The sequence below is a fragment of the Camelina sativa genome, chromosome 2, assembly GCF_030686135.1.
Source record: "Camelina sativa cultivar CO46 ecotype springtype chromosome 2, ASM3068613v1".
NCBI lineage: Eukaryota > Viridiplantae > Streptophyta > Magnoliopsida > Brassicales > Brassicaceae > Camelina > Camelina sativa.
This window is the reverse complement of record NC_141881.1, coordinates 10,407,874-10,425,454: the sequence shown is the minus strand read 5'-3', so window position 1 is coordinate 10,425,454 and position 17,581 is coordinate 10,407,874. Positions and strand designations below refer to the sequence as shown.

The window sequence follows — 17,581 nt, the reverse complement described above, 5'->3', positions numbered from 1 at the left end:
TTAGGTGGATATATTAAGAGAATAATATTCTTTGTTAAATGTTAATGAAAATGTTTTCAAGATCATAGAATCAAGAATCAAGATTATCCCTCATTGAGAACAGAGCAAAACAAGCAATGGTCAGGACTTGACTTGTACAGGATTAGTTCTATTGTAATCGAACTGATTTGTGAGGTGACAGGCCCTTAATCCTGTTGATAAACCAGATTCCTTTTTACCCAAAAAGACTAGACTGTGATTTGTAATTTTTGTATTTGTTGATGATGCCTAGACTTAAAATAGCCAGCCATACCATGTCACAATATCCATTATGTTATTATATATATACACATGAAACCCAATGTTATTATATATATACACACTAGAAAATCATCAACCATTATTCAAAACGTAATTAATGTATTTACGGGGGGGGGGGGGGGGGGGGGGGGGGGGGGGTCATATATTTTTCTTTTGAGATTAATGTGGTTTGCTTGTCCAAATAGTTTTTGAATATTAACGGTGGAAAAAATCTAGCAATACCACAAACAAAAAAGATTCTCAAATAATAGTTCTTGGTTGATGAATCAAAAAAAGAAAAAAAAATGAAAAAGAGAGCAGCAATGACAGTTTTCATGAATTCAAAACTTAAACTAAAACAACTTAGTTGTGTGACGTATACTCAAGAAACTATATATAATAATTAATAAACCAGTGGCATATTTAAAAATGGAGAGGTAGGTATGATAGTTATGGGTAATAATAATTTATGGCGTGATTATATATAGTTTATAGAAATGTTGGTTTTTTAGTGGAGAGTTTGAGAGGATCGGAGGCTAGCACCTCTATGTCCTTGAGTTCTAAAGAGACAGGCCCTGAAACCTAGTGGAGGAGTCACAAAAGTGTGATCAGAGCGCGATTGATGGATCGTTAATTGGCTGGGTACTCTACTTCTTTTCTTTCCGGGGTTTTCGCATGCTTGTTCCTTTTTTGTATTATTTTTTTATTTTTGGTTCAAAATCGTTGCGTATTGTCCCACATCGTCAAGCAGCAAAACATACATTTGTATACATTTGATATCTGATACATGGCGCCATAGGCCCATTCGATATTAACTCTATTTTTTTAGGGAGAGAGTCCATTATGGCAGTTCACTGTCCGGAACTCTTGAGCGTCGCCTATGTACCCCACTATAAACAGCTTAAAACTTTTGGCTCAAGTTCTTTTATTCTATGTGATAGAACTTCTTCTTAATATTTCCTGCAAGAAAAAGACAAGAGTACACGTTATTATGTTTACTAAGAGAATCAAACTTTTGTCTCCAGTCTTTGTTTTTGTTTCAAACATGTTGTTCTATTTTGCGTACGGACGCAACAAAATGCTAGAAAGACCTTCCACCGTTACTGTTGTTCTGTTTATGAAGAAGAACCTATATAGCGGTCTGCTAGGTTCCTTTTTTACCCTAAGTTTTTTTTGGTCTGTTACTTGGGCATGTCTAAATAGTGAACAGAAACTATTCGATTACATGTCCGTGAGAGAGATGTCCAATAGTTCTATATGAACCCATTGGTTGTCCTTGCATTATCTTAAATTTATTATTTTCTTACCAGGAAAGATAGGCTAACATTATCTTGTGCGATTCTAATTGTTCATTGTAAATTTGCACCCACCGTGTTAGGAATTTTCACACATATGGGCTTTTTTTTTGTTACACGCCATATATATGATCATCTTGGAAAAGGTGCAATAAACCTCATAAACCTAGAAGTTCGAAACCAGTATCTCTTTGTGTTATCGTTTGATTCCTTAGGTTAGGTGGATATATTAAGAGAATAATATTCTTTGTTAAATGTTAATGAAAATGTTTTCAAGATCATAGAATCAAGAATCAAGATTATCCCTCATTGAGAACAGAGCAAAACAAGCAATGGTCAGGACTTGACTTGTACAGGATTAGTTCTATTGTAATCGAACTGATTTGTGAGGTGACAGGCCCTTAATCCTGTTTGATAAACCAGATTCCTTTTTACCCAAAAAGACTAGACTGTGATTTGTAATTTTTGTATTTGTTGATGATGCCTAGACTTAAAATAGCCAGCCATACCATGTCACAATATCCATTATGTTATTATATATATACACATGAAACCCAATGTTATTATATATATACACACTAGAAAATCATCAACCATTATTCAAAACGTAATTAAGTGTTAACGTACGGGAATAAGTGCTACACTTTTTACAAGAGCAAACAGTACAAAGTCCCTTTTTATATACATACACATGAAACCATACAATGCTACCGGTTTAATATGTGCTTGAAAGTTTGTACCTTCCTCTAATACAGTGCTACCGGTTTTGTTGATCCTCCCATTTACATTTACATTTACATTTATATCTACATCAATCATCGATATCTTTCCACCCATTGAACCAACGTCAACAAGTAGGTCCTCTGTGTAAAGCTAGCATCTCTTACTCCCGCTTTGATTGTTCACGGAGATGTCAGCCTCATGTTCGAGTTGTGTTGCAGCCATGGCCATAAATTCTCTAATTATCAGATCTCCCCCCCCCCCCCCCCCCCCCCCCTTAAAGTTGTTGTCAATTTTATTTTATTTCTAACATCTTACTAGATTGTACTTTTTTATTTTGTTTTCGTATTTTTATTTAAATTCACATATAAAAATAAAAGTTTTGATGGCTATAATAAAACTTTCAAGTTTGTTTGTGATTAAGAAAAAATATCAATTCCAATTACCACACAACAAGTGAATAGAATTCAAAAGATCCATCAACATTATTTACTTAGGATGTTTGATTATTTTGTAACATATTCAAGTATTTTTTCAATTATGCAATATTTATTTTAATGTCCATTTTATCAGATTTATTTTTCTTACATCTCTCTTATTTGAAATAATGATTTCAAACTTTATTTTTGATATATGTATTGTTACATTTTTTTTATCCAATATAGATAGCTAAATATTGTTATGATATTTATTTTAATTTAATATTTGAGGTTTAAGTATTTTTTGGAAACAACTTAATTCAAAACAGTTGTCTTTGAGATTAAAACAAAATGAAAGAATATATTGCATTAATGGAATGAAATATAGAAAAACAATATTATTAACACAAAATAATTTAATAAAATCATGAAATCTAGCAGTAGAATTTAAATTGCTGAGTGATAATTATAAAATGATATGAACTTCAATCTAAAGATTGTTCGAAAAATAAACTTCATTTTCTTTTTTAATAATATAATTTGTCACTTACAAAATAATATGAATTTGAATATGAGTTTATATTAACAAACAAAACTAAATGTTTGAATATTATAAAAGTACACTAGATTAGGACCGCGGTACACTGCGGAGTAAATTATTTATAATTAAAATAGTTAAATTATAAGTTGTATTTGTTAGTTAAATATGTTATAATTATATAATAATTGTTAAATAAATCATATAATACCGCAATATAATTTATTTTTTTACATAATATTTATTTAATCAATTTAATTAGATATGTATATTCTCTGATACCGACAGTGTTAACAAAATAATGAAATGATGTTTTACTTCTGTAATACCGAATTAATGATATTTTTTAATTTATATAAATATCGATAAAATCCGTTCCGCTATATAACTCCGTCCCGATATATTTTATCTCACACTATATCATCTTAATTTTTAATATTTATTGTGTATCTATGGTATAATATTTATCGTATTTAACTTTTTAAAATAAAGAACCGGAATAAACCAAATAAAAGTTTTTAAAGTTTGAATGCCTGATAAATCAAGCTTTCTACTCATTTGTATTCAGAATCATTTTGGTCTCTTTTATAGTATGATTCTGAACCATTGCCCAATTTTTTTTAGACGATGTGGGATATTGTACCCATATTTTTATTCATCTATTGAGTAATATATGTCCATTTTAAAATTTTGTATTACATCATATGCAGGAAAAAATCATAATTTTTATAATTAAATGTATTATAAAATAATTCATGATAATTTAAATATAAATTCAAATAAAAAAATAAAAGGGAATCATATATTTATGTTTGAATGAGGTAGAAAGATTTCCTTATTTTTTTAAATCTTACCTATAATTAATTTTGAAGTTTTGGTAACTACTATTAAAGTCAATGCATTAAATGTAAAAACTTTCCAAAAAGTATTTTTGAGCAAAAATTGCTGCAAAAATATTATAAACCAGTCAGAATTTTAAAAAGTAAGATTCTATATCTAAGTATCCAAATTATTATTTTAAGAACTAAATTTGGAAGGTTTTGTTAAGATTTTAAATTATGATTCTCTTATAATCTTTCTTTTATTTCATTTACAGATTGTTTTGAATTATCATATAATACATATGATAAATAAATATGTAAAATTATGATTCTCTCATGCAAAATTGTTTTCACTCACAATATACGATAGTTCCAGAATTACTCTTGCAAATTGTAAATAAACAATGTTGACACGTATTTTCAATGAAAATTGAAGTAAATGATTGATTACTTTTGAAAAAATATTCAAAATTATTATATTTTAAGATAATAAAGAATTAGAGTTTTGAGAAATACTATGTTTCTTAAATTTTTTCATTTATAAAATTTATTTTTCAACATGTAAAATTACTAAAATAGTCTTACTTAATAATTAACAACAAAATATATTTTAAATATTAAATAAATGTATTGGTGATAAATAAATATTGGATTTTTATAAATTTTTTTTTTTATAACTACCATTCCAAAAATATTTATTTTCCTATTTTCAAAAAAAAAAATGAATACTTTAGAGAGAAGGAAGATGTTAGGAGAATCATAATTTAAAATCTTAATGAATATTTTAAAATCATAATTTAAAATAAAAATAATGAATATTTTAAAATATCTATTTTAGATTCCAGATTACTATCTTTATCTAAAATAGGAATGAAATCTGTGATTTTAACTCTGATTTTATCCAAAAGTACTTATTTTGCTAATTGTTTTAACTAATGAATATTCTCTATGATTATGAAAAAGTAAAAATATTCTATAAAAGTGAATCCACAAAGGAAAAAAAGAAAAATACTACTTGGAGGAGGAATTGTTCTTTATATAAGACAAGTAGCTGTCTTATTTCTTGGGAGAAAAAAATGATGATGTCCGTAATTCTTCCTTTAGATATGGTAGAGGAAATACTTTCTAGGGTTCCAGCCACAGCTTTAAAAACGATTAAGATCTACTTGCAAACTATGGAAGTCTTTATTCAAAGACCAAAGATTCACTGAGAAGCACTTAAGTAAAGCACCAAAGGAGTCTATGGTTCTCATGTTGAAGGAGTATAGGGTTTTTTCAATGAGCCTCAATCTCAAAATTGCTCCTCCATCTCTAGAGTTTAAGGGTGGTCTTGGCCTAAAGGATTCTCATTCTAGTTTAGAAGAGTTCGACGTAGATTTAGTTGTTCATTGCGAAGGTTTGTTGCTATGCATCACCAAAGATAATAGACCTGTTGTTTGGAACCCTTGTTTGGGCGAAACCAGGTGGATCCCACCTAAAACCAGTTATAATTGGAGATCTACGTTTGCTCTAGGATACAAAAAAACGAAATCCGGCCATAACTACAAAATGCTGATGTTTTGGACACGTCACGATAAATTACCACACGAACTTGATGGGTATGAAATATATGATTTTAACTCTGATTCATGGAGGGTGATTGATAATATTGTCACTCTCGACTGCTCCCTGATATCACCTATTGGCGTCTCACTGAAGGGAAATAGTTACTGGCTTGCTTATGATACAAAAGTCTATGATGAATTCTTACTATGTTTTGACTTTACAGCAGAGAGATTTAAACCTATGTGCCTTCCTCTGGTTGTTGATCAGATGGCTCTATCAGTTGTTGGAGAAAAACAACTTTCAGTGTTAAGTAAGAGCGATAGTACATTAACGTTGTGGGTTACCAATAAAATTGATACTGATATTAAAGGTGTGTTGGAGTGGAGCAAATCGTTTACAGTGGATATATCCACCCACGATAAATGGTTTCCATTTTTCTTCAGTTTTTTATTTGTCGAGGAGAAGAAAGTGGCCTTGTGTTGTGATAGAATTTTGGAGACCGGCATAAACAAGTTTTTCATTAGGAAAAAGATGCCTAGCTACATGAAGTATCAGAGAATGCATGGTCACACATGCCAAGTATAATATTGTATAATCAACTACACGAAGTATATGTATTACATGACCACATGCATGAACTATATGACGTTATGTGGTCAACACCCTAAACATATAATCCAGTACACTGGTTGACTGACTCTGGCGAAGACCGACGTTGACTCCGGCGTTGACCAACACTGACCAAAAAAAAATATTTTAAATTTTTTAAAATTTAAAATAAAAAATTATTATACTAAATTAATTATGGTTTTTCATGAATAAAAAACATATTCTATTCAATATCCAAATATTTTTTATATATCTCTAATATATTCACTCTTATAATTAGTTACTTTTTATTTTTCAAGCTAAAGTAAATAGTTAAATAAAAATTATTTATAATTATTTTCAAGACAGAAATCATTTATAATTATTTTCAAGATATAAAAATCATTTATAATTATATTTAAGATATATATATATATATCTGATAATCAGAATATTTATACTACAAAATCAATAAAATCAAACTCAACTACTTTCATTAGAAAATAATATGCAAAAGATTGAGTATATGACTCTTTACTCTAAATTTTGCATGGTATACAAAATTTTAGATACTCTTTACTTTAAAATTTACATACTCAAAATAACATATAAATTAAACAACAACAACAACAAGATTCACAATATTTACTTTTAATAATAAAAGATAAAAATACAAAAAATTCATTTTAGCAAAACAAATATATTTGATTTAAGGGTATGTTTGCAAAAGGGTATAGAATAAGAGTATTTTTGCAAATGCCTTTATATTATATCTTGAAAATAATTATCAGTGATTTTTATTTAACTATTAGTTTAGCTTTAAAGTTGAAAATTAACTAAGTATAAGAATGTTAATTTAATTTTTAGATTTTTTCTAAGGTTTGGATTCTCTATTTTATATTTATAATATAGTTTTGAGGAGTTAGGATTTAGTATTTGGAGTTTAAGGCTTAGAATTTAGTTATTTTATATATAGAAAAGGAGTATTTTTTAAAATGGACAACATAAAAGGGTATTTTTGAAATGACATAGGAAAAGAGGTATTTTTGAAAATCTTCCAAGAATGAATACATTAAAAATATATAAAAAAATATTTAGATATTGAATATAATATTTTTAATTAATAAAAACCATAAATGATTAAATATAGTAATTTTTTAGTTTTTATTTTTAATTTTATAATTTTTTTTGGTCAACACCGGAGTCAACATCGGTCTTCACCGGAATTAATCAATCAGTGTACCAGATTATATGTCTATGATGTTGAACATATGACGTCATATAGTTCATACATGTGGCCATGCAATACATATACTTTGTATAGTTGAGTATACAATAGTATACTTGATATGTGTGACCATGTATTCACCTATACTTCATGTAGCTAGCCATCTTTTTCCCTTTTCATTATTGGAGGGGACGAAGAATCTTATACAGTAATCTCTTATGTCGAATCTACAAACATGGAGTGGTGGAACCCATTTATTTTCAATTATGTTCCAAGTTTGGTTCTAATCCAACTATAAGAATGAAACTTGTCAGTTAAAAAAATAAGCAAGTGATTTCAAAGACAATGTTGTTGAATAATTTAATGAATACTTTTTGGTACTTTTACGATCCCTTTCTTCTTTTATGTTAGCATGCTTTTAATCAAAAAGATATATATTTGATTGGATGATGATGTTTTAACCTGAGGAGCTCTGATTTTAAAAGTGACAAACTATCTATAATTCACGATACTGAATCAATAATGCAGGGAAATGAGCTCACAATGGCACTGTCGGGGCGTGCTCTTTATCAGAGCGAGCGGTTCAATGACACAACTATTGAATTAAGTCGCTAAAGAATTGCAAAACTATTGACAAAATCATGATTTGATTTTTTATCGTTTGCTTGCGAAACAAGGCCATGTATCCGCTATAACCAAGCAAAATATATTAGTGCCGACAAGATCTAAAATGTGTTTATGATTTTTGTTGATAAAATTCCATTTAAATTGCCAATTGGCATTGATGATTTCTAAGATCGCTTAAGCTCTGAACTCTGATGTACAATAAGCGTCAATCTCAACCTTGCTGCTGCTCCATCTATAATATTAAAAGGTGCACTTTCCCTTAAGGATTTCTCATTTAAATTTAGAAGAAGTCGCGATACAGCCGAAGTCTTCCGCTACAACGGTTTATTAGAATATTTCCTCTCGAGATGTGAGTGGGAAACAGTTTAACGGGAAACTGCCCAAGCCCAACATTTCGGAAATACAACAAGACATGCCACTTATATAGACCACATAGGAGGGAAGCCATTTTTGTGGAAATTTGCTTGTTGGACCAACCATGAGCTTTGATACCATATTAGTAATGGGTCTAACTCACTCCCAAAAGCTAACTCAAGAGAGGAGGTTTGCCACATACTATATACTAGATTTTCACCCGCGGTACACCGCGGAGCTATTTTTTTAATAAGAATAATATAATATGTTTAGTAAATTAACTATATATTTGACTAATACTTCTTTTTATATTTTACATGGTAATCTAAATCATTTAGTGTTCAATTACCATGTTTTAGGTTTACTCGTTTAAAATCTTTTTTTTTTTGGTGCACCACGAGAGATTTCATAGAGTGAGTTCACTAAAAAGTGGGTACGCGGAGAAATACTCTGTTTTATTTGTTTTTTTAATTTGCACCTAATAGTATTTTTATTATACATATAAATTTAACTGTTAGTGAAGGACAATTTAGCTCTCTCATTTTCATTGATTCATATATAAATAATCTAACACTTTAGTATATAATTAGTAAAGTCTCAAAAGACAAAGCAAACTTACATGCAGATCCACTCGAAAAACTCACCATAATTATGAAACCAATATAATTACATCAGCGTAACTAACGTCAATAAGATAAATAATCTATCGCAGTAGTATTGTATTTGACAAAAAGAGTTATGTTAATTGTTAGCTTATGACGGAAACTGTGACACCCATCCGTTCAGGTCAGCTCTTCATTTTGAAATATCCCTCCAAAAGCCAGAGGGCTATGGTGGTCAAGCTCACTCTGACTAAAAATTGTGGCATTCTCGAACAATGTGGTGCACCGCAAAATTTCTGTTCCAAATCTGTCAATTTCCAAGAGTAAGACTCACCAGTTAGAAGTAGTGAACAAATGTAGTCAGCAGGACACCAATGAATGGAGAGTCAACATAGTTAATTGAGTTGGCAAAGAATAGTTTTTTTGCTCTTACCCTATAGTTAAATAGAATGACATAAGTCACTATAAAAATACATAATTAGTAATTTCGTGTTCTAGTACTCTAACATTAGTCTCTCTGTGGGTTGTAAGATTAGACAATAACCCACTTTTTATATTACCTCTAACTGCTAGCTATTACTTATTATATATGTATCTCTTAGCAGCAATTTAAGTGTTCATCAACTATATGAGAGCTTAAAAGCTCTGAAGCAAGAAATGAACATAGATTATAAACAACACAAACAACAACGCTCACCTTGGTTTAGTAGTCGATATGCGTGTGGAAGCACATTGAAGAATGGAATAAGCCTATGACGCTCCGCAAGTAACTCCGAAAGATACCTGCCAAAACAGAAACATGTGCATAGTATCCTAATTAGTAAAGCCTCAACAACAAAGCAAACGTACAGGCAGAACCACGTTCCACTCAAAAAGCTCAGGAAGTCACGAGATAGTCAAGCTTTACTATGAAAAGCTAGCGTATTTTCTCATCAGATCATAAATTCTCTCTTCTTGCACTTGTTTTCCATACTCTAGGTATCCCTTTAAAAGGGTGTTGCATGATCTATCATTCACAAAGTATGATTAAAAAAATCAAAAGTACCAAAGAGGAAGAATCAAACCTTTACAATCCCGTCTTTGCACTTGATTCCAACAACAATCCTGCCAAAAAAAAAGAAAGAAAGGAAAACACCTTTAAAACCCCTAATGTTGATATGGTGATCTTGGCACACATACTTATCTCGATTTCACCATATCGAGAGAGAATCACAAAGTTTTTTCTTGCCATAATCTATTGAGATACCAACACAAAGTTTCACAAAAAAAAAAAAAGAGATAGTGAATACACACACATACATACATAATTTATGTTGTTTAGAGAAATCATCAGTTTATAGAGTAGAGAAATGAATTGAGAAACATAAATTGAGAAACCCCTTCACTTTCACCAGCCTGTAGGTTGTACATATGCACGTAAAAATAAATTAAACGTTACTTGAAAAATCTTAACCTATCAAAAATAAATAGAAATGGGATAACAATTGAAATTTTTTTTAACCTGACGCCATTCTTGTCAATGTAAAGCACATACATATCTTATCAGTTAATAATCTTGAAGCCCTCGAGTTCTCTGGTAAGTTTTCGTGTTTTCTCTGCTTAACCCATAAAAAACTGCAATAAGCCTTTGGAATTGTGATGAAACCATGTTTTATCTCCATTGTAGATGATAATGATGAATCAGATTATCAGAAGAAGGATATAGCTGCGAGAGAGATAAAAGATATGTTGTACCAAAATAAAAGCTTCGCGTGAGATTAGGTAAGATTTTTTAATTTTCATGGATGATGATTTCATTTAACCAATGTTACTTTCTCAAATATGTCACGGAATATATGGAGAATATGCCATTTAATTTGTTTCTCATTTAACGACTGAACCATGAAAATATTTCCTTAATTATTGTTAGTATTTAATATTTTTATTTTTTATTTTTGGATAATAAATGTCAATGGCATATCTGTGAATAAGTGTCAACTTCAGGATTTATTTTATAAATGTCTCAAAAATGTATATATAGATTACTTTCATTCTTTCATTGTTATTTCTAAAGATAACATTCAAAATGCATTCCTCATAAGTTATCCCTAAGTCACACAGAGATCGCCCATCAACATGGTACTTGATTGTCAACATCTAGAATGCTTGAATATGCGACACTAGTTACCTTCAATTTGGTGGGAGGAATGCATTCCACATCTCTCACTCTCAAAGAACAATATATCTAATTTCATCATCCTAACATCAAATAGAGAAAATAAATTGAAGAAGTTGTTTCGTAATATCATATATGCGTATTTTCTAAGGATATATGAATTGTGCCCTGAAAGGAAAGTTTTCCCCATATTGACATAATATTAATTTGAACTATTCTGTATGAGTTTATATTAACAAACCAAAGTAAATGTTTGAATATTATAGAAATACATTACTTTCATTGTTATTTCTAGTGATATTTTGCCATTTCAAATGTAAAAAAGTTCATCTTCTTACACAACTACAATTTTTTTATAAAACTAAAAATGTCTAATAAAATTTGTAATAAACCATGTTATACAAAAAATTATGCAATAAGCCACATACACCTAGTGTTTATAAATTATGAAAAGAGTACCATATAATTTTGATAAGACAAATGTTCCAATAACATGTTGTTTTACTTGGATTTTCAAATCAATCTATATTAACATTTTGAACTACATTTTATAAACAACCCATTCTTTTGTAAACTATTTACAAAGAATGCCATTAATATTTTCATGTACCTAAAAAAATTTACAATTGATTCTCTCTACTATCCATTTAACCAAACATAATTAAAATAATTAGCATTAATTATAAAATTAAATATTCATATAAGATTTAAATTATGATCCCCTATTATCTTTGTTGATTTCTTAAAAACATATTTTGCATCATCATATAATAGAAAAAGTTCATAAAACTTCAAATTTTTCTGCATATTTCGTGATTTAAACTTTTGGAAAAAAGCATATATTACTCAATTAATGGAAAAACGTATATGGTGAAACGAGTTTGAATCGATATTAATAAAAACATAAAATATCACTAACCACACGATTAAATATGGGTTAAGTCTTCATTTTACTATTTTTAACACCATCAATATTAGACATGTTGAATCAAACTGATGTAATTCAGACTGTGTCAAAAAATTGTCTCACGATATCATAGTTAAAATTCATAAGACAATACACTATATTAAAAAAAAGGGTCAGTTTCATCAATTAGTTTGTGTTAAAAATTTGAATGATACTAATTTGAGTTACTTATTTATAATTGATACAAAAATTATGGTTTAACATTATTTAAAAAAAACACTTTAAATAACAAATAAATAAATGATTATTATTATTAAATGGGCCTATAGCTGAGTGGTAGAGCATTTGACTGCAGATCGAGAGGTCACCGGTTCAAACCCAGTTGATCCCTTTTTTTTATAAATCTTTGTAAGGAAATATGCTACGAAACTCTTTGATTCACCAGGTGGCTTTCTCTCATCAATTAACCGTGAATTATTTTAATTGCTGTGTTTCGCTTTGTTAACAAGGTCACGGGATCTTGTTTTTCATTGGATTTAAATCTCTTATGCCCCTATCCCAAAAATTCTTTTCTACATTATCCACCTTAATTCTACATACCCTTGTACTTCCACAATAATTTTTAATCTCAGTTTTGCCCTTTGTATATTTTGCATTATTTAAATAAACTAGATATATTGAATATATTTTTTTGAAAAAAGAAAAAAACAAACCAATCACAATTCATCTCCTCCTTCCCAATCCCACGACCATCCGTAGAACCCACGAAACAAAAAAATTTTCACCATTGAAGCTCCATTGAAGCTCTTTTTAAGTAATTTCTTGGTCTATTCAACTGTTTTTGTTCAATTATAACGTATTTGAAACTTGTTTTTGGTGTAGATAGTGTTGATGTGTTAGATTTGTAATGTGTTCTAATTTGGGGACATTCTTAGATTTGTTATAAATTCATTTTTTTGTATGTTAATCTTGTTAATTCTCATTTGTTGAAGTCTATTAGAGTCAGAATACGTTTATAATTTATGGACCTAGTGGTTGAATCGAGCTACATAGAAATTGGATTAGGTTTTCTTGTTTCTGCAGATGTAGGTACAACTGATACAACTGGTACAACTGAAGGAAAGCGAAAATTGTTCTAATGTTAGTTTGTATTCTATTTGCAGGGAGTAATGAATAATAATCTTCGCACATTCATTCATTTTGATTATGGGGGAAATTATTTAAACAATGGAGATGAAGTACAATGGATTTCAAGAGAAGATGTTAAACATGCTCTTTTGATGAAAGGACCTATTGAGCAGGTTACTTATTCTGCATTGGTTGATAAGATATGCAAAAAGATGATGGTAGCTGCAGGGAAGAAGATGAAGTTTAGCTACATTCCAGTTTCAGTGAATCCTAAAAAACCAATATATATCTTTGATGATGATGATCTTTTGTGTTATCTAGAATGGAATCAAACTGAATTTGATGTAATGCATGTGGAGCTGGATAAAGATGATGAACAACATCAAGGGTGTGAACAAAATGGAGTTGGTGAAGCTTGTGAAGCTGGTGAAGCTTGTGAAGCTGGTGAAGCTGGTGAAGCTGGTGAAGCTTGTGAATCTAGTCAAGTTGCAGAAACTGGTCAAGTTGCAAAGGAGTTGATTTCAAGTGCAGGAACTTGTATTGGTGATGGTGTCATGACTCTTTATGCAGGTGAAACGTGTGAACAAAATGAGGTGCCCAGAAATGATGAAAATGTTGCAATTGTTGAAGGAGAAGACATGCTGCAAATTATTAATGGTGATAGGCTTCAAGGTACTAGGGTAAATGTTGAATGGGAAGATGGTGTGAATCTGACTGTAGGTCAAGAATTTGGAAGTAAGAAAGCAGTACAAGATCTTCTTGAAAAACAAGCACATAAGAACTGTTTTGAGTTTGTAATAAAGAAGTCTGAACCAAAGCTGTATGTGGTAAAATGCAGTGAAGAAAAAAAAGGCTGCAAGTGGTCAATAAGAGTTGTGAAGCTTAAGAATTCAGAGTGTTTCTCGGTTAGAACCTACATCAAGATGCATTCCTGTTTTCGTTCAAAGACAAGTACAAACAGAATTAAAAGAAAAGGCACACCAAGGTTAGTAGCATCTGTTTTGCGTGATAATTATCCATGTAAGATTAAGACTCATGTTCCCAAACAACTCATACCATTGGTTCAATCTAAAGCTGGTGTTAAAGTGTCATATTCCACCGCATGGAAAGGGAAAAAAGAGGCTGACAGTGATGTTCGCGGTAGTGTTGAGGAAAATTACAAAGTATTGCATTCTTATTTGCACATGTTAGAGGTTGTGAATCCAGGAACTATTTCATTTGTGGAATTGGATGAGAAGAAGAGATTTCAGTACTTATTCTTTGCATTAGGAGCTTGCTATGAAGGGTTTGTTGCTATGAGAAAAGTGATTATTGTGGATGGTACTCACCTTAAGACTTCACAAGGTGGAGTGCTCATTGTTGCTACAGCTCAAGACCCTAATCATCACCATTATCATATTGCTTTTGGTGTAGTTGATGGTGAGAAAGAAGCGAGTTGGAGTTGGTTTTTCAATAAGTTGAAATCAATAATACCAGATGGTCCTGAGCTTGTGTTCGTTTCTGATAGATGTCCAAGCCTTATCAAGTCAGTACATGAAGTGTACCCTTTTTCTCAACATGGTTATTGTATATACCATTTGGATCAAAATGTGAAAGGAGCATGCAGTAAGGTCAGCAAAAAAACTGTTGGAAAAAAATTAATCACATGCGCTAGGTCTTATACAGAGGCTGAATTCAAGAAACTTTATGTTGAATTCAGGGCAAGGTATCCTGCTGGAGCAAATTATCTAGATAAATATGTTGAAGAAAAAAACTGGGCAAGATGTTATTTTCCAGGAGAAAGATATAACATAGACACCAGCAATTCTGTTGAATCGATTAATGGTGTTTTCAAAGAAGCGAGGCAGTTATCACTCTTACCAATGATTGATGCTATTGTTGATAAATTGGCAGAGTGGTTTAACAAACATAGAAAGGAAGCTGCAGATGCACCAATTACGCAAATGATGGTGCCTTAGGTTGAGAAAGTGTTGCACTCGAGATGTGCAAATGCAAAGTTGTTACCGGTGAATGAACTAAATAGCTACTTTTTGGAGTACAATGTGATTGGAGTTGCTGGTGTTGGCTATTTGGTGGACCTGAAAAACAAAACTTGCTCTTGCAAGCAATTTGATATTGATCATTACCAAAAAACATCCAATACAATCCAAACCAAAAACATCCAAATACAATCCAACCAAATCCATTACAAAAAAAGTACCAAAAGTAATCTATTACGAGTTGCACACACAACTATGATTCACTTCTTTCCCTTCTTTCCCTTTGTATACGGACTCTTCAAGTATTTTGAAGGATGGCCTGTTCTCTTCATCTTCTTAACACAAGTCTTCACCTTCAGCAACGTCCAGCCATCGCTTATATCAGCAGCCATCGCTGAAGCTTCACCAACCTCTTCTCTAGTTTCTGCTGAAGCCTCGCCTCCATCTACTGCTACCGTTTCTTCTTCTTCTTCACCACCCATCTCAACATCTCTTTCCTCGCCTCCATCTGCTGCTACCGCTTCTTCTTCTTCTTCACCATCCATCTCAACATCTCTTTCCTCGCCTCCATCTGCTGCTACCGCTTCTTCTTCTTCTACATCTTCACCACCCATCTCAACATCTCTTTCCTCACCTCCTATTGTTGCAGCTTCTTCTTCTTCTTCTTCTTCTTCTTCTTCTTCTTCTTCTTCTTCTTCTTCTTCTTCTTCTTCTTCTTCTTCTTCTTCTTCTTCTTCTTCTTCTTCTTCTTCTTCTTCTTCTTCTTCTTCTTCTTCTTCTTCTTCTTCTTCTTCTTCTTCTTCTTCTTCTTCTTCTTCTTCTTCTTCTTCTTCTTCTTCTTCTTCTTCTTCTTCTTCTTCTTCTTCTTCTTCTTCTTCTTCTTCTTCTTCTTCTTCTTCTTCTTCTTCTTCTTCTTCTTCTTCTTCTTCTTCTTCTTCTTCTTCTTCTTCTTCTTCTTCTTCTTCTTTTTTCACATATCACATATCCAGATCTTGTCTTCTTTTTCATTTCATCATTCACATAGAGTTCCACATCTTTCAACCTTCTGTCCAAAACATTCATCTTCTTCTTGATTTCAGTAAACCCAGCTTTCATCGCTCCCATCAATTTCTTTTCAACCGCTTTGAGATTGTTCACAAACTTAGAAGTCTTTGGCGAGATATTTTCCTCTTCTCCTGCTGCTTCTCCTTCGTCTTGCTGTGTGCTCCTCTCTCACATTTTCTGCTCGAGCAGACACATCTAAACTATACAGCCCTTCCCAGCAGATCTTCTTTTTTTCTACACATAGGCGATGCTCCCAACTCATAGCCAATGGATCACTCGATTGTATCTCATCATTTTCTGTGATACGAGCCATAAGAGGGACCTCTGACAATTCAGGTTTCAAAATGCTATGAATTATCTGTTGAGTAAACAAACAAGATGCTCAGATTTCCAAATTTAAAAGAAACCTTAGATCACTATGAGAAACAGTAAAGGAAAAACTCTAACCATTGTAGATCCAAAGGCGTCATTTACATCTTCAATCGGGAAGCCTTTCATGTGACTATATCTCCATTTTTGTTTGCACATTCTTGGACAGTCTGTGAGTGAGTCAACTATGTCAACTCGGAACTTACTCTTCAACTCAGGAATGCACTCACACGCCAATATCTACAAGTTACATTAAAGCATAAGATACAACAATTATCTACACAAGAACTCAGACGAATTAGAAATGCTTTACAACAAATAAATCTTACCTCTAAAGGAGTTAAGAAACCCGGAAAACACCAAGATGACTTCACACGCCCATCAAATTTATTCATCATATGGGAGATATCGTAATACTTTCATCAAATGTGTATCTCCCCCACGGAAAAGTTTCACAAGCATATAGATCATCCACAATTTGAAGTATAAAATCATCAATGTACCCATATTTTTTTCTAGGTGAGATGATTGTGCTTAAGAACAAGAGAACCGCCATCTTTAACCGGTCTCCACATGCTTCCATGGACCGTAGCTTGCTTCTCACATCTTTTATTTTTACCACAATTTTTTCTGCTTTTTCCCTTCTGTTTCTTCTTCTTCTTGAGAAGGTCCAAAATGCCTTCTCACAAACGAATTACTCCCCAGCTTCTTAAAGTTTGATGGATAGAGGCGACAGTCAAACCCAGAAATAAGGCCATGCTCCCTAAGTGAGTACCGGACTGGAACACCATTCACTACAAACCAACATACTCTATCTTTGTCCATACGAACTGTTCGAAGCAACAACAACCACATACACGTATACTTATGGTTCTCCTCCCTATGCATGTGCCAAATGTGCTTAAACTGCGAGTGTTTGCAAAACCAATCCTTCTCACTTTCCTCAAGGATTTCCAAGTCTTCCATTGTTTTGTTCTCCTCAG

At 31.6% G+C, this 17,581-nt stretch overlaps 2 protein-coding genes and 1 pseudogene across 2 annotated transcripts; 2 read left to right on the top strand and 1 right to left on the bottom strand.

The window, feature by feature from the left end:
* The first annotated feature begins 5,148 nt into the window (after positions 1–5,148).
* Positions 5,149–6,336, top strand: LOC109126516 (putative F-box/kelch-repeat protein At3g22730 pseudogene; annotated as a pseudogene).
* Positions 6,337–13,247: 6,911 nt separating this feature from the next.
* Positions 13,248–15,164, top strand: LOC147948413 (protein FAR-RED ELONGATED HYPOCOTYL 3-like). The gene has a single exon (XM_087466694.1). It carries the CDS (start codon positions 13,248–13,250, stop codon positions 15,162–15,164), a length of 1,917 nt encoding a protein of 638 aa, XP_087322820.1.
* A 281-nt stretch (positions 15,165–15,445) lies between these two features.
* On the bottom strand, positions 15,446–16,153 carry LOC147948412 (uncharacterized; the record flags this gene model as incomplete). The annotated part of the gene is made up of 1 exon (XM_087466692.1): positions 15,446–16,153. A coding segment is annotated over one exon (708 nt), but the record flags the coding sequence as incomplete, so codon positions are not given.
* Between the last annotated feature and the right edge of the window lie 1,428 nt (positions 16,154–17,581).